Below are 18,341 nucleotides of genomic sequence, written 5' to 3'. Positions count from 1 at the left end.
AAATATATTGAGTGAAGCTGGAATGGATGAGTGCAATGCCATACAAACACCTATGGAGTTCGGGTTAAAAGTATCTAAAGCCGAGGAAGAAGATAGCATTGACGAGAGAGATTATATACGTAAGATTGGTTGCCTACGTTACCTACTTCACACGAGACCAGATCTTGCGTTTTATGTAGGCTTACTTAGTCGATATATGCATTGTCCGAAGGTCTCACATGGTATAGCACTAAAAGCTGTGTTACGCTATCTAAAAGGAACAACGAGTTTGGGTCTTGTTTACAGACAGAACGACGAGATGAAGCTTGAAGGGTCTAGTGACTCTAGTCACAACGTTGACGAGGATGATGGTAGAAGCACTACAGGTCACATATTTTATCTGAATGATTGTCCAATTACCTGGTGTTCTCAGAAGCAAGAAACGGTAGCTTTATCAAGCTGTGAAGCTGAGTTTGTGGCTGCAACCGAGGCTGCAAAACAAGCCATATGGCTTCAAGAGTTGTTGGGAGAGGTCGTTGGTGAGCCAAGTAATCGAGTGGTAATAAGACTTGACAACAAGTCGGCATTAGCTCTTACCAAGAACCCGGTCTTCCATGGTCGCAGCAAACATATTCACAAGCGCTACCACTTCATTAGAGAGTGTATTGAAAACGAATTGGTTGACGTCGAGCATGTACCAGGAACAGAACAAAAGGCAGACATCTTAACTAAAGCATTGGGGAGAATCAAGTTTAAAGAAATGAAAGACCTTGTGGGAGTTCAAGACATAGGAGAAGATAACTTCAAGTTTAAAGGGGAGAATGTTGGAGATAAACATGAAGTTAACTTAGAGTCTAAGCAACACCAATCCTAAGTGTATTAGGATTAGGAAAGTTATTACCTAAGAATTTATGAATATTTGAGATCTATATAAGAGATGCAAGAGTGTTGCATTCTATATAGAGTTTTACAGATTGAGTTTGAGAGTCAAAGGTTTTTGAGTGTTTCCTTTGAAGAGATTAATAAAGAGAGTTCTTTATATTGAGTTGAGTTCTACATAACAAATTGAGATTGGAGTTATACTTTGAACTTATAATAATAAATTCGAGGCGACGGTGACCGTGGAAACCCATCCGTCAGCAGGTAAAACTAGATCTAACTTTCTCTCTCTCTTTCTCTCTCGGCAATACAATTCCTCTCCGACTGAGTCAATTTCATCTGTCCATTCAAAGCTTTTTCTTTTCTTCTTTGTTAATAATTGACACTCACTGTAGTCAATAATCGACAGCCACTTTAAGTTATTATATTTAAGAAAACGTTCTTGATTCTTGTCGTAAAATATAATAATACTGAGGTGTGAGGTTTAACTTTTTTTTAAAACAATATTATAGTTGTTGGAACAAAGCCATTATTTGCATCTTTGGATTCTCTGAAATTAGATGGATCGTTGAGCTCTCAGCAATTATACATCTTTGTAAGAAGAGTTTGTTCATCTTCTTTCTTTTCTTCCCTCCAAACAATTCTCCCAAAAATTATCTTTTCCTTTGTGAAATATTTTTCCTTGAGTTTATAAAAAAAAACTCTCTGTGTAGCTGCAGCTGCAGCGATGGGTGGTTGTCTCTCTGTCTCAGTGTCAGTTGATAAAGTTGTGGATAATATTTCTCAATGGTTGTGTGTCAAAAAGAGCTATATTCACAACCTTGAGGAAAATCTCAGAGATTTGGAGACAGCCATGGAAGAGTTGAAGGCAAGGCGAGATGATTTGTCAACAAGGGTGGACAATGAGGAGATGAAAGGTCTACGAAGGCTTTCTGAAGTCCAGGTAGGCTTACTGAAGCTGAAAAGCTCGAAAATGAAGTCAATGGTCTGGTCAATGTTACAGAAACTGAGCTCAAAAGGTTATGTCTTTGTGGGGTTTGCTCCAAAAGTTTAAAACTGAGTTATCGTTATGGGAAACGGGTGTTCTTAAAGTTGGGCGAGGTTGAGAAACACAAATCTGAAGGGGTTTTTGAAGTTGTAGCTGGGAAAGCTCCAGCGTCTGAGGTGATAGAGAGGCCTATTCAACCTACAACCGTCTGTCAAGAAGAGGTTCTTGAAAAAGCATGGAACCGTCTCATGAGTGATGATGGTGTTGGTATTATGGGGTTGCACGGTATGGGGGGAGTTGGAAAAACTACACTCCTCACTCAGATCAACAATAATTTTACCGAGAAAAATAATACTTTTGATGTGATTTGGGTTGAGGTATCTAAAGAGCTACAAATCCAGAAAATTCAAAACCAGGTTGCAAAGAAACTAGGCTTGGATGGAGATGACTGGAGCGGGAAAGATGAAAAGGAAAAGGCGTGTGCTATACACAATGTCCTAAAGAGGAGGAAGTTTGTGTTGTTGATGGATGACCTATGGGAAAAAGTAGAACTAACGGAGATCGGAGTCCCTTACCCAGAAAGAAAAAATGGATGTAAAATAGTATTCACCACTCGTTCTAAAGAAGTCTGTGGGCGTATGAGAGTGGATGCTGAGATGGAAGTCCAGTGCTTGCTACCTGAAGATGCATTGGAGTTGTTCAAAAAGGTGGTTGGAGAGACCACGTTAAGAAGTGATCCAGGCATACCAGAGCTTGCAGCCCAAGTTGCTAAAAAGTGTCATGGTCTACCACTTGCACTTAAGGTCATTGGCGAGGCCATGTCATTTAAACGGACGAGTCGAGAATGGGAATATGCAATTCGTGAGCTAAATTCAAACGCTGCTAAGTTTTCAAAAGACATGGGAGATAAGATCCTTCCGGTTTTGAAGTTTAGCTATGATAATCTCGAAGAGGAGAATCTCAAATCTTGCTTCCTATACTGCGCTTTAGTACGAGATGATGGTCTTATTTACAAAGCAAAGTTGATAGGTTATTGGATAGGTGAAGGGATGATAGATGCAAGTGAAGGCATCGAAATGGCTGAGAACAAGGGCTATGAGATAATTGATAGTCTGGTTCGTGCATCATTGTTGATGGAGGTTGAACCGGAACGCAGAGCCTGTATGCGTATGCATGATGTTGTTCGTGAAATGGCCTTGTGGATTGCATCTGATTTTGGAAAAGAAGAAGATGCTTTCATTGTGCATGCGGGTTCTCTGTTAAGTGAAATGCCAAATGTTAAGAATTGGAAAGTAGTGCGAAGGATCTCACTTATGGATAACTCTATTAAGCATCTCGTTGGTAGTCCTGAATGTCTCCAACTCACAACGTTTCTTGTGAATGACAACAGATCATTGGAGGATATATCGATGGAGTTCTTCAAGTCCATGCCAAAGCTACTTGTTTTGGATCTATCGAGAAATTTTCGTTTGCTTGAAATGCCAGAGGGAATATCAAAACTAGTTTCCTTGCAATATCTCAACTTGTCATTCACTGGTATACGTCATTTGCCAATGGGTCTTCTACAAGAGTTGGAAAAACTAATTTACTTGGAGTTGCCTAGAATCGAGACTATTGCTGGGATATCAAGGCTGCAGAATTTGAAAATATTGCGTTTAATTTTTACATGGGAGGATCTCAACGCAGTGGAGGAGTTGGAAACCTTGCAACATTTGGAAGTCTTATACACAAGATTTGAGGATAATCATCCTCTACCTCTGGAGAAATTTTTCAGCTCTCATAGGTTGACAAGTTGTACCCGACAAGTAGGCGTCACGAATATGGATCTGGAATCATCTGGATTATCACTTCCGGTAACTATGGACAAGCTTAAAGATTTTCGCACAATATGCTGCAGAATATCTGAGATAAAGATGGGAAAAATATGCAACAAAAGCAAGACGGTTACGCCTCTACACAATCCAAGGAACATATGCTTCTCCAGCCTCTCTAGAGTGTATCTACTAGAATGCGAATGCCTTAAGGAATTGACATTTCTGATGTTCGCTCCAAATCTTACAGATTTGATAGTAGGCGATGGGAAAGATGTTGAAGATATAATAAACAGAGAGAAAGCTTGCGGAGGTGAAGAATCAGGGCTTGTTCTTTTTTCAAAGCTGAATCATCTTGAATTGTTTCGTCTACCAAAGCTGAAGAATATCTATTGGATTCCTCTGCTTCTTCCATCTCTAGAGAAAGTCGAGATAGGGAGATGTCCAAATCTGAAAAAGCTTCCACTCAGCTCCCAAAGTGGCAAGCAGGGTGAAGATGGACTCATCATCCGCTACCGCGAAGATGAATGGATTGAAGGTGTGGAATGGGAGGACGAACCAACCAAAACCCGCTTCTTATCTTCATCCCTAAAATGTAATTTCTCCTTTTCCATCTCTTATTTGTTTTCAAAAAATGGATTTTCTTTTCTCAAGCTTTGACCTTTGTCCTTTTTTTGTGTGTGTTTTAGGGTGATTATGGCGAGATGGCCTAACAGGCTTCTTCGGAGGCAGCAAGCTCAAAGTTAATGATGCCATTTGGGTTCTCTCTCTCTCTCTCTCTCTCTCTCTCTCTCTGTATTGTATTGTTTTGGTTTATTTGAAGTTTATCTCTGTGTCTCTGCAAATTCATTTTGCATTTGCTTCATTCAACACTGTTACGTTTGAAGTTTATCTCTGTGTATTGTTTTGGTTTGTTTGGAGTTTATCTTTGTGTCTCTGCAAATTCATTTTGCATTTGCTTCAACACTGTTACGTTTGGAATTCTTTGGAGCGCTTTCATTTACTATTATGCCATTTGCAGTTTTTTTTTTCTTTTTGAAAGAAACTTTCTCATTTTGAACTCTCTTTCTGTTTCCTACACGAGCTTGCAACACGTTAGGCACTTGTTATAAACTGAATGGAAAAACAAGATGAGAGAAAATGAACTGAATACTTTCTTATTGACTCTATAGCTTAACTTCCTCAAAAAGAGTGGAAGACTTATTAAAATTGAAACAAATCAAAACAAACTCTTAAAACTGCAGCCTAGACTTCAGGAAACTCCCAAAGACTCGGTTTTATTCTTCACTTCAGCTCCTAATATTGACTACCATACAGTCGTTTCCAACGAGCAAAGCATTGATGGAAGAATACGCAAACTTGAAACTCTCCCTACTCCTCTATGATGCAGTTCTCGGCCTTCTCTGAAATTCTGTCTTCTCCTTCTCTCTAGGTGAGGATTCCGCCATTGTTTTCTTCTTTGGTGGAACAGTTGGGTTTCTCTACTTGCTGCTCCTGCAGAGATCAGTGGATGAACTGCGAGCACCACGATCTTCTTCCTCATCTGAAAACTCCAGTCAAATCCTCAGTCATATGAAAGTAATATACTGGATGCGTTTATATGTGTACTTTACTCTTCAGTAGTCCATGTGTATCTTACATACACAGATGAAACTGGTACATTGTATGTGTATGTATTACTCTCTGGTAGTCCATGTGTATCTTACATACATGAAATTGATATACTGTATGTTTATGTATGTGTACTTTACTCTTTAGTAGTCCATGTGTATCTTACATACATGATACATCATATTAAAGTGATATACTGTTTGTATGTGTATATCTATATATCCGTACTTAGTCTTTAGTAGTCCATGTATTAGTCATAGTCAGTGATATAGTTTGATTCTTGAAAGAATTACACCATGGGACAGTTTTAAGTTTTCTATTACACAATGGGACAGTTTCTGCTACTAAGACAGTTTATGCTAACTCTTTCTCTTGCTTTCTCTCTCTTTGAACGATCTAGTCACCTTTTACCAACTAAAAAAGTGGGTCTCATGTATTATATTTTTTGTTTCTTTTTCTTGTGTTCTATTTCTTTTTGTAAAATGAATGTTGTTTTTTCTTCACTTTTTTTTTAAAAAAATATGTTTATAATCAGTATATTTAGCATTTAATCTATCTTTTAAGATATGTCAAGCTATATTTTTGATGGACAAATCTTCCAACAAATTAGAAACCAAAAATCACTTTTGTTCAAACTTTTAAGATTAAAGCTATAAATTAAGATTGCAACATATCAAGTCTGGGTAAAAATACATTAAAAAAAGGTTGAGATGTAAATAATTGAAGAAAATAGGCGAGATAGTGGAAATTTGGGTTTCTGGTCGACAATGGCTAAGGAAGAAGATGAGGTTATTCTCGTAACTTCAACATTAATGAAAAAAAGTCATATGTACATTGCATTCAAATTGTACATGTGTACACCTAATTTTGTATTATACATCAAAATGATTGTACACTAATTTTTTATTATACATCAAAGTGATTGTGTACACATTTCTAGTTTTTTGTATGTTTTCTATCTAAATAACTAAGCCATGCGACTTCATAAACTCAAGATAATGTTAAAACAATGTACATGTGGATTTTTTCTTTCCATGTACACGCATGGTAGGGGCATTCTTGAAATCTGACTGAATCCAAATATAGTCCTTGACCCAAATATATACACTATCATATTTATCGTACACATGTACACCTCCATATTTGTACACATGTACGTCATTTATACTTTATCTTACACACACACAGTCAAGATGAATATGACATGTACATCATTATCATTATACAAATATTATTTCACTATGTACAAAGATAATGAATAAAACAATCAAGAAACCAGAGAGAAATTGCTCAAAAGATGTATTATGTGTACACATGTACACCTCACATTGTGTACACAGCCAAGTCGTACAGCAGTATATATGTGTACATGTAACTATCATTTAACATAATACTATTATAAAAAAATTCTACATAAAACATGTGGATATGTAAACCAATGTACACATACATATATATCATTAAAACATTACCATAATATCATACTATCTAATTGAATAATTTTGCAAGTTTCAACATTTTAATGTACACATGTACACTAACGAATGTACACATATACACAACTTTACACTAATTCAACACATGTACATTAACGAATGTACACATGTACACTAACGAATGTACACAACTATACACAATTTTACACATTAACATTTATTGTACAATTGTACACATGTACACTAACGGATGTACATAACTTTAGAACATGTTGGATATCTAACATATATCTCAAAAATATAGCTTCACATATCTCAAAAGATAGACTTAATAATAAAAATACTGATTATAAAAATATTTAATGGAAAAAAAATTCTGAAAAAACAACATTCACTTTTCAAAAAGAAAAAAGAACTAAAGAGGAGAAAATGAAAAGTAAATAAATGGGACCCACTTTTTTTTCTTTAATGGAAAGATATGTGATTAGTTTTCGTGAGCCAAAAATCATATATTAAATTAGTCAACATAATTAGTTACAATCTAACTAGCTTATTTAGAAAAAGAGAAAATAGTTAGAAAAAACTGCCTTAGTAGTATAAACTACCCTATCTTGTAATAAAAAACTTAAAACTGTCTTACAGTGAAAATAACTCTTGATTCTTATACAATTGTACATACTACTATAATTGACTTTAGCCTAATGTTTTCTGTGAATTGTTTTCTTTTCCTTGAAAAATGTATACTATCAAGGAAAATTGCATTGTGTAACACCAACAACATAATAATCAAAATCCACTAACTAACCAAAATTACATCCTCTCTACAAAATAATTTATTTTTGTATGGTATTTCACAGATAAGCCAGTGTCTAATACTCTCGGTCTTTTTTTCTATCAAATCTTTATAAATTTTCAAAAAAAAAATCTTATTACTAAATGAATAATACATGTATATCAAAGACAGAGGAAAGTGTATAGCATACCAAATCAGTTTCTTTTCTTAAGGGTTTAGTGAGATGTCATTGTCAAAGAATTAATTAGGCAAGCCATATGACTATGATTAAAAGTGAATTTAGGGGGGAGAAATTCTATCATGAGTAAGGTTTTTTCTCAATATAAGATAGACAAATTTTATTTATCATAACTACTAACTACCATTATGTTTATGAAATATTGTCAAAATGTACTTTATAATCATTTGTATTAAAATATAATTAAATTGGTGTTGAAAAATCATCTCTTATTAAGTCATAACTCTCTTGCCAGTTGCCATCATTGGTCCATTGACATGCATTCTTGTGTGCTTGAACTCATCATTTTATTTCTTTCTATTTGTATAATTTTCCATTGATTTGTTAAGCTCAAAGTAACCTCAATCATAAATCATTCCATTAATAACATAATGATGTTTCTGTTATACTTAAAGTTTGGTTTAGATAACTTTGAATAACAATGCCAGTTTTGGTAGGTTAACCATACTAGCATTTATATTAGCTGTACTGTACTGGTATGACTTTTCTTCATGTATGATCAATGATATCTTGTCCGTATGTTTGTGAGTCTATTTGCATGCATGTAACCTATGGTCTCAAATACTCAAAAGAATCTTTCAATAAATATACTTTTACAATATATTTCATATAATGTTTGGCTCTTTTTTGTAACTTAATTGTTTGGCTCTTTTCTCTCTGAACCTTTTTGAAAAGGGCAACATTTTGATAAATATCCTTGTACACCTCAATTATTATTTATTAATATTGATAGAATTTTCTCTTAAAAAAATTATTGATAGATCATCCACGTATTGTTTTGTATTTATTCTACATATAATATTTGAAATTATAGTATTCATGAGTGTCCGTCCCATTCCCATATGACAAAATCGTCCCCTTCTTTTAAATAGTTTTTGATGAAGTGGTTGATCAATTGCCGTATAATTTAATGGTATTTAAATAAAACTAGATTTTGATCCGCGATTTTGAAGCGCAGAATATTTTATATTGAAAAATTTCATTAATAATTTAACAAATATTTTGGTAATTTTTAAAGAGTGTGTATTTAAAATATTTTTGCATTTAAATCTGTATTTTTAAATTCAACCCGATTGTGATTATACCGGTTAATCCGGAGATCTGACAATTCAATTTATGTTTTTAAAATATTCATATTAAAAATCACTAAAACTCGAGACTAACCGATTAAACTGATGGATGACTTATATGTACTCTAATTGGATTTAAATTGTAATAGTTTCATTATTTATAATCTTATAATCGAAATTTTAAAGTTCACTATTTTGCAATTTATGAAATTATGACATTTCTACAAAATTTTAAAGAGAAAATGATATATATAAAATAATTAAGATTAACTATTGTATTATTTGGAAACATTGATAGTAGTATAAAAAATATATTGTTGGAAACATTGATAGTAGTATAAAGAAATAAGTATATTGTTTGGAAACGTTGATAGTAGATAAAGAAATAAGTATATTGTTTGGAAACATGGATAGTAGTATAAAGAAAGAAACATTAGTGATTTAATGTATGTTTAACTATAAAGTATAAAGGTGTATTTAATTTAAAAATTTACAAAATAAATGTTAGGTCCAACAGAATGTTTCTGTTTTAATAATATAGATTCAATACAAAAGGTCGGTAGCTGCATTATAGTCCAAACATACCATTCGTAAGGCATCAATTAGCGTAATTTGTTGTCCAAACCATTATATTTAAATACACCTGACAGATTCCAACTTTTTAAATAAAATGCAACGGTTTTAGCTTGTCCATTTTTAACTTTTTACTAAAATTATGTTAGTGTAATTAAATACGTCAGTATACGAATAGTTTGAACTATACTTTCTAATTTCTTTTGCTGACTTACTGATAAATAAACCTTTCTTTACGTTTTGAAATCTTGAGTGGAAAATGTGCTGGAAAATAATGTCAATCTTACACATGGTTGACTAACACCCAACAAATCTTACACCTTTGTTGACTATTTATTCACTGGCTATAATATTAGAATATTTAATCATGCATTCATTCAATAAACTAGATTCTGAAATTACCAAAAATACTAAAAACTCTTTATAGCATTAATAATAGTATTAAATACCAACGCTTTACTTAAATTTCCTGAGAATTGTTAAAAAGCGTCAAAGACAGAGAAGAGAGAGATTAGAGAGAGGAGAGAGAGAGACCCATTTTACCGTGTAGAGAGAGCGAAGTGGAAGGTAAAGCTCACGTTTTGCTTCTTCTCAGCCGCACTTGTTTCCTCTCATGTACAGTGAGAGATTTTGACCGTTAGGGTTCTCATCGGATTCTTCGATCGGCCTGAAAGTTCGCGACTTTACGAGGATCTGTGTCTCTTTATGAGCTTCGGGTTCTGAAGAGGATGGATCTATCTTCTCAGCGACAATCCCCAAACGGGTCCAGAGGCTTTCGCCTTCAAGCTCCACTGGTAAAGCTCTTCCCTTCGCCAAAGAAATCACTAGTTTCTATTTCGGGAAATCTCTGGACATTCTTTGCTTCAATTCTTTCCTTTTTAAGAAACCCTAGTTCAATTTGCGGAAAGTTTGCTCCTTTTATTGAAATTTGGAATCTTTTTTTTTCAGGTGGACTCTGTATCTTGCTACTGCAGAGTGGACTCAGGTCTCAAGACCGTTGTGGAAGCGAGAAAGTTCGTTCCTGGCTCAAAGCTCTGTATCCAACCCGACATCAACCCCAATGCTCATCGCCGCAGCAAGCACTCCAAGCGAGAGAGGACGAGAATCCAACCTCCGCTTCTCCCTGGCCTCCCTGACGACCTAGCCGTCGCTTGCCTCATCCGTGTCCCTCGTGCTGACCATAGGAAACTCAGGCTCGTCTGTAAGAGATGGTACAGGCTCGCCTCTGGTAACTTCTTCTACTCTCAGAGGAAGTTACTAAAGATGTCTGAAGAGTGGGTTTATGTCTTTAAACGAGACCGTGATGGGAAGATCTCTTGGAACACTTTTGATCCTGTCTCTCAGTATCCTCAGCCGCTTCCGCCTGTTCCTAGAGAGTATTCTGAAGCTGTTGGGTTTGGTTGCGCTGTCTTAAGCGGGTGTCATCTTTACTTGTTTGGAGGTAAGGATCCGTTGAGGGGATCAATGAGGAGGGTTATCTTCTATAACGCTAGAACAAACAAGTGGCATAGAGCACCTGATATGCTTAGGAAGAGACACTTCTTTGGTTGCTGTGTTATAAACAACTGCTTGTATGTAGCGGGTGGGGAGTGTGAAGGGATTCAGAGGACGCTACGGTCGGCTGAGGTTTATGATCCGAACAAGAACAGGTGGAGTTTCGTCGCTGATATGAGCACAGCAATGGTGCCTCTTATCGGTGTGGTTTACGACAAGAAGTGGTTTCTCAAGGGTCTTGGGTCTCACCAACAGGTCATGAGTGAGGCTTATGACCCTGAGACTAACTCATGGAGTCCTGTCAGTGATGGGATGGTTACTGGTTGGAGAAACCCATGTACTTCTCTGAATGGTCGTCTCTACGGGTTGGATTGTAGGGACGGGTGCAAGCTCAGGGTGTTTGATGAGTCCACGGATTCATGGAACAAGTTCATGGACAGTAAAGTTCACTTGGGGAACTCAAATGCGCTTGAAGCTGCGGCTCTTGTTCCGCTGAACAATAAGCTTTGTATAGTCAGGAACAACATGAGCATGAGTCTGGTTGATGTCTCGAATCCTGATAAGAACAATCCTAGGGTATGGGAAAACATTGCGGTGAAAGGACAGTCGAAGAGCATTCTCAGTAATATATGGTCGAGTATTGCAGGAAGAGCTGTGAAAAGTCACATTGTGCATTGCCAAGTGCTTCAAGCATGACATAAATGAAAACTCAACAATGGAGCCAGAATGTTGAGGAGTAACCAACCACGTTGAGCTATCAAGAAGAGAGGACGAAGCAGGGCAACTCTTGTTTACTGGCTCAAGAAGTGTTATACAAGAGCCTCATGTCTGGTCTTACTCTTAACAGTTATACATGAGACCAAGAGTGAGTAAGAACAGACATGGCCATCTCTTACGGTGTTGTTAATCTTTGTTAGTATTTATAGGAATGTGGGTTTTAAATGGGGGTTTTAGCAATTGTTATAGTGTTTTTGTTTGTTGACATTCTGTATTCTGTGGATTTGTAAATCTCAAGTCTTTCGTCTCAAAGTTCCTTCGGTAAAAAATAACATAATCTGTATCTGAATGAAGAAACTGATACATATCCAAAGATCCACCATATCCTGTAGAAAGCACTAAGTGATTGTCTCTCTGTTGGTGAGAATCTCAGATACCTCTCCTATACCAGCTCCACTAGGAACCGAGTGGTCTGACTCAGTCTACACAAACATCTATGAGTACTTAATTGGTCCCTCAACTCTTCGGAAGGTAACTATTTTCTAAAGTTAGGACCATGGATAATGTGGAGACTGTGGAAGAGTCGAAATGCTTTTTATTATAGAGGTGAGGATTATGAGCCTTCCAGTGTGGTTACTAAGGTACAAGAGGACTTTGATGAGTGGAATAGTCGTGATGATTTGGAGGAAAAAGATGTGAACACAAACCCGGTGATTAGAGAAGAGGAAAGATGGACTCCACCACCGCATAATTGGCTGAAGTGTAACAGCGATGGAGCTTGGGACAGAACGAAGGATCATTGTGGTGTTGGATGGGTTTTGAGAAATCATCTTGGTGATGTTGTATGGATGGGAGGAAGAAGGCTACCTAAAGGACGATCTCCAATAGAGACGGAGGATGAAACGCTAAGATGGGCTATTTCGACAATGGTAAGGCTTAACTACAATAAGCTCATATTTGAAACAGATTGCATAGAGCTAGTTCAAGCATTACAAGAGAGAGATAGTCGCCCTAGCATTCACTCCTTTGTTCAAGACATGCACCATCTGCTAGCTAAATTAGGTGAGGTTCAGGTAGTCTTCAGAGGAAGAAAGAGTAATGCTAATGTTGATAGAATTGCAAAAGAGGCCCCCTCCTTTGAGAATAATGCCCCCGTGTTGTTTTCTATTATGCCTTCTTGGATTAAATCTTTTGTAGAGGTTGAAAAATCTATTGTGTAAGAACCTTTGACTTGAAGATTGAATGAATGTTATGTTGAGTTAAAAAAAAAAAGAATGAAGAAAACTGATAGTATATGTGGTATGTTGAGTTTTACTTTCAAAGCATACAGGAAAATATTTTGGAGTTGGTAGTTTAATCAGATAATTTAACTGTCATTAGTTTTTGTCAAGTTCGGTTTTATGTTATTTTCGTATGGATTTTAATGTTATGCTCTTGACCCTTGTTTTAACTTTTAAATACATAAACATAAATATGTGTTTTACATAATTAGTGGTTTATAATTTTAATATTTATTATATTACTATTTGTTTAATGTGACATCTTTATACATAATTATTTTATAATTCATATGCAGTTATTTTGTTTATTTTTTGTTTTAATTTGTTAGTGATATCTTTCTTATTAAAACACGAACCAAAACTGGGCTTCAACTGATACCACTCGGAAAAAGATTGACAGGGCGATTAGAAATCGTATTTACTCCCTCAGGTACAGAGCCAATCACAAGCTTACCGGCCTAATGCAACGATGGTTTGAAGTCACAAATTAGGATCATTCTTTGTAGAGTTTTCATTACAATAAAAGATTTCATTTCAGTGTAAATAACATTTTTTGATAGATCAATAAATTTGAAATTTCATCAAAAAAAAACACGAACACTAATTAAAGGCAACCTTGTTTGTGGCATTAACAATAAATTCTAATCAATTTAACATTAACCTTGGATATTTCACTAAGAGTATACATGTACTTACGGTTTTGGCCAAGACATATATCTTAATCAAATTATTTGTATAATTTAAATATTTAATTTAATAACCTAGAATTCGTTTAATTCATAAAACGTCCACTTCATTTAAATTATTAAACCGAAAATTACATTCCATTTTGTTTGTTTTTGTCCTTTTAAACACCTTCTCTTATGTTGATGTTTTTATGTTGTCTGTAGTTTTTTTTTTTTGCAAATATGTTTTTTTTGTAGTTGATTTAAACTTAAATCTGCCACTACTGTTCTTTAGATTTGAAACATGACCTATATATATACGGAGAAGGATGATGTTTTTGATTATGGATCAGATGCAATTTTTCTTCAATCAATTAATGTGAATTTGATGACAAAAAGTTAATGTGAACTTTGAAAATTGAATATGGTGAAGAAAAATAATTAATACTTACTTTATTTTTGGATTTGTTTACTATTTCAAGCTGTTGTCTTACATAATTTAAGGTTTTATTCAGAGAATAGAGGTCATGGATTGTTATGTAGGAGGTAAAAGTTTTTGTATTCTCTTTTGAATTTGTTTTCTAACAACTATTTTATTTATATAAAATGTGACATTACACATAAAATAATAAAAAAAACTAGGTATTTTGTCCGCAGTTACGGGCTTAATAATTTTACAAATTACTAAATAAATATATTATCAATTCGAGAACCACTAAATAAATTATTTTCATGCTTTTGATATATTTAATATTTAATAATTAACTAAATATTAATTTTATATAAAATAATTTTTTTTATTTCAATAAGATATTTTTATTACGTAAAAAGTTTAAAAATATTCATATATACATAAAACTATATACATATTTTTTTATTTTTAAAATATTTTGGATCACTTAATATACAATTTTTAGATAATGATGATAATCAAATTAATGAAATTTATTTTTAATTTTGAATAATTCTATATTAATAAATCTAATCTAATTATTTATTAAGGGTAATGAAGATTCTAAATGCTTTAACTTTTACCGTGAGAGAAAGAAAATCGTCAATTAATATTCTCTTTTCATAATATAAAATTAAGAATTTTATTTTATTATATAGAAATAAACCTTAAAATTACTCAATATTCTCTTTTCAATTATATAAAATTAAGAATTTTATTTGATTAACATTTAGTCATATACTTTATGTTTTCAACTTTATATTTAAAAGTATTCAGATAACACCACAACATACATATAGGAATTATATTTATATTTTAAATATTTTTAGATTTTGGATAAATCTTACTATTATTAATTTAATCAACTATTAATCAAAGAAATTAATTTTGTTTTTTATTTTTAGCTTAATTATTTATTTTAATTCACTTTATATTCACTTTTAAATTATATAAAATTAAGAATTATATTTGATTAATATTTAGTTATATACTTTATGTTTTCAACTTTATATTTAAAAAATATTCAGATAACAACACAACATACATAATGAATTATAATTATATTTTAAAATATTTTTTTATTTTGATAAATCTTACTATTATTAATTTTAATCAATTATCTATTCAAATAAATTAATTTTCGTTTTTATTTTTAGCTTAATTATATATTTTTCATTAAAGGTAGTATCGATATTAACCAGTCTAACTTTTAACGCGAGAGTTCGAATGCGAAAAATCACTTCGCAGATTATATATTTTAATTCACTTGATATTCTCTTTTCAATTATATAAAATTAAGAATTTTATGTGATTAATATTTAGTTATATACTTTATGTTTTCAACTTTATATTTAAAAATATTCAGGTAACAACACAACATACATAATGAATTATAATTATATTTTTAAAATATTTTTATATTTTGGATAAATTTTACTATTATTAATTTTAAGCAATTATGTATTTAAATAAATTAATTTTCGTTTTTATTTTTAGCTTAATTATATATTTTGTTCATTAAAGGTAATATCAATATTAACCAAGTCTAACTTTTAACGTGAGAGCTCCGTTGCAAAAATCACTTCGCAAATAATAATATAGATTTTTAGCTTAATTATATATTTTGTTCATTAAGGATAATATCAATATTAACCAGTCTAACTTTTAATGTGAGAGCTCGAATGCGAAAAATCACTTCGCAAATTATATATTTTAATTAATTAATTTGATATTCTCTTTTCAATTATATAAAATTAAGAATTTTATTTGATTAATATTTAGTTATATACTTTATTTTTTCAACTTTATATTTAAAAAATATTCATTGTAACGACACAACATACATAATGAATTATAATTATATTTTATAATATTTTTATAATTTGGATAAATCTTACTATTATTAATTTTAATCAATTATCTATTCAAATAAATTAATTTTCGTTATTTTAGATTAATTATATATTTTATTCATTAAAGGTAATATCGATATTAACCAGTTTAACTTTTAACGTGAGAACTCCGTTGCGAAAAATCACTTCGCAAATAATAGTATAGATTTTTAGCTTAGTTATATATTTTGTTCATTAAGGATAATATCGATATTAACCAGTCTAACTTTTAACGTGAAAACTTACACATAAAATAATAAAAAATACAATCAAATGCAAATCTAAAATAAAAGATAACATTGTAAATGTTATGAATATTATGTTTATGGATGTCCAGCTCATTAGATATTTACTTGTAGTCTTGGCCCGTTTATGGCCTATTGTATTTAGGCCCATGTCGTCATGTATTTCCTATATAAGGAATACTTTATATTCAATAAGAAAACACACTTTCACAACACGTTATCAGCACGAGACTCTAAAATCCCGAGCTACCTCAAAAACCCTAATTGACGACGCCACTTCAAACAGTTCATTCTCTCCAACCGTAAGGATCTAGACGACGAGCCACATATCAAATTGAAGCTCTTGACGAGACGAATCCAACGCCGTCGGCCTCGACTCTATCTAACGTCGGACGCGCCCTCACTCTCTGTTCTAAGACGTGCCGTCAAGTGACCTAAAACCCTAATTTCGACCGCAACTTCAGACGACGATCAATCTATCAATTTGAAGCTCTCGACGAGAAGAATCCAGTGCCGCAAACCTCACATCAATCCGATTTCAGACGCGCGCTCACCTCCCGTTCTAAGCTGCGCTGTCAAAACCCTAATCCATCTACGATCTCTCTTTCTTTTGGTGGTCCGATTTCAGATCTTCTCTAAACAAAGGTAAATTGTCTGAAACTCTAAAAGAGAACACAAACAATCGAATTTGGTTTGATGTTAAAGGTTATGACAATTAAAATCTTGCAAAATCCTTAACAACCTAGATTAATAAGTCCAAACCCATCCATGAGTAAATCGGAGCTCTTAAACCTAAAGTTCGATATGAGATTGTTAATCAATTAAAATCACAGCCTCAATGGCTTACTGAATCTCGAAAACATCATTGATCTGAATGATCAAATCGATTTTAAACTTTGAAGTTGATCATCTCCTAAAACATAATTATGATTGATTTCTTATAAACCCTAGAAACTTACTATAATAAGAAACTTTATATTTTCAGAATATTTCTAGAAAAGGAAACTTTCTATTTTTAGAAACTTACTATAAAAGAAAACTTTCTACTTTCTGAAACTTACTATAAAAGGAAACTTTCTATTTTTAGAAACTTACTATAAAATGAAACTTTCTATTTTCTGAAACTTACTATAAAAGGAAACTTTCTATTTTCTGAAACTTACTATAAAAAGAAACTTTCTATTTTTAGAAACTTATTATAAAAGGAAACTTTCTATTTTTAAGAAATTTATATTTTCAAAAACGTTCTATAAAAGGAAAAACTTATATATTTTAGACATATATCTAAGCCATGTGGCTTGTTTATTAGGAAAGCATTAACTCGATTGTTTGCTTGATCACACGATTTATATGATTGATTTCTTATAAAGATTGAGTGATATATAATATGAGATGTCGAAAATCAACTTGGATTATACTGTCCTAAATTTCTAAGGAGATAATCATTTGAAATGGGCACTGGATACCGAGGTTATCCTAAAGTTAAAAGAACTTGGTGAATGAATCACAGAAAACGATATTGCCAAATGAGAAAGATTGATACATGGCAATATTAGTTATTAGCCATAAATGAGAGTCTAAAGAAATCAGTATCTCACTAAAGAAAATCCACTAGAACTTTGGACCGCCTTACAGCGGAGATATGATCACCATAAAACGGTGCTATTACCAAAGGATAAAATTTGTGGATGAATACAACTCAGTTCTGTTTAAGATAGTTTCAATGTTGAAACAATGTGGTGAAGAAGTAACTGAACAAGACTTTCTCTAATGTGTTACTGCAACAGCAGTATAGAGAAAGAGGTTTCACCACCTATACTGATTTGATCTCCTGTTTACTATTGGCGGAGACCAATAATGAGTTATTAATGAGAAACAGTGAGATGAGACCTCTCGGTACAAAAGCATTACCCGACATTTCTAGGCTGACTTTGGAGCCTAAGAAAGAAAGTAATCTCGTCCAGCACAACAACCATTCCGGCCCTAGCCGTGGGAAAGGTTATGGACGAGGTCGTGACACATTTAAGACACATGGGCGAGGATGAGGCCGCAGTACCACAGCCGGCTCTAGCCGTGGGTCGAGGTCGAGGTCGAAGTGTGTCTTTTTAAACCTTAAATAAAATCTTATTTGTGTCACAAATGTGGTATAGGTAATCACTGGGCAAATAATTGCCAAACTCCAAAGCACTTGTATGAGCTTTTACATAGAGAGTTTGAAG

The 18,341-nt window shown here is 33.2% G+C and overlaps 2 protein-coding genes and 1 pseudogene across 2 annotated transcripts; all 3 read left to right on the top strand.

Moving 5' to 3' along the window:
- Positions 1-1,045: 1,045 nt before the first annotated feature.
- Positions 1,046-4,720, top strand: LOC108819048 (putative disease resistance protein At1g63350; annotated as a pseudogene).
- A 5,128-nt stretch (positions 4,721-9,848) lies between these two features.
- On the top strand, positions 9,849-11,901 carry LOC130498507 (F-box/kelch-repeat protein At1g55270-like). The gene is made up of 2 exons (XM_056991926.1): positions 9,849-10,172; positions 10,327-11,901. The coding sequence occupies exons 1-2, from the start codon at positions 10,107-10,109 to the stop codon at positions 11,566-11,568; spliced, it is 1,308 nt and encodes a 435-aa protein (XP_056847906.1). The 5' UTR covers positions 9,849-10,106; the 3' UTR covers positions 11,569-11,901.
- Positions 11,902-12,152: 251 nt separating this feature from the next.
- LOC108820455 (uncharacterized) lies at positions 12,153-12,809 on the top strand. The gene has a single exon (XM_018593395.2). It carries the CDS (start codon positions 12,153-12,155, stop codon positions 12,807-12,809), a length of 657 nt encoding a protein of 218 aa, XP_018448897.2.
- Positions 12,810-18,341: the final 5,532 nt, after the last annotated feature.

This window comes from Raphanus sativus, chromosome 8, assembly GCF_000801105.2.
Source record: "Raphanus sativus cultivar WK10039 chromosome 8, ASM80110v3, whole genome shotgun sequence".
In the NCBI taxonomy this organism is placed as follows: Eukaryota; Viridiplantae; Streptophyta; class Magnoliopsida; order Brassicales; family Brassicaceae; genus Raphanus; species Raphanus sativus.
This window is presented reverse-complemented; position numbering and strand designations above follow the sequence as displayed.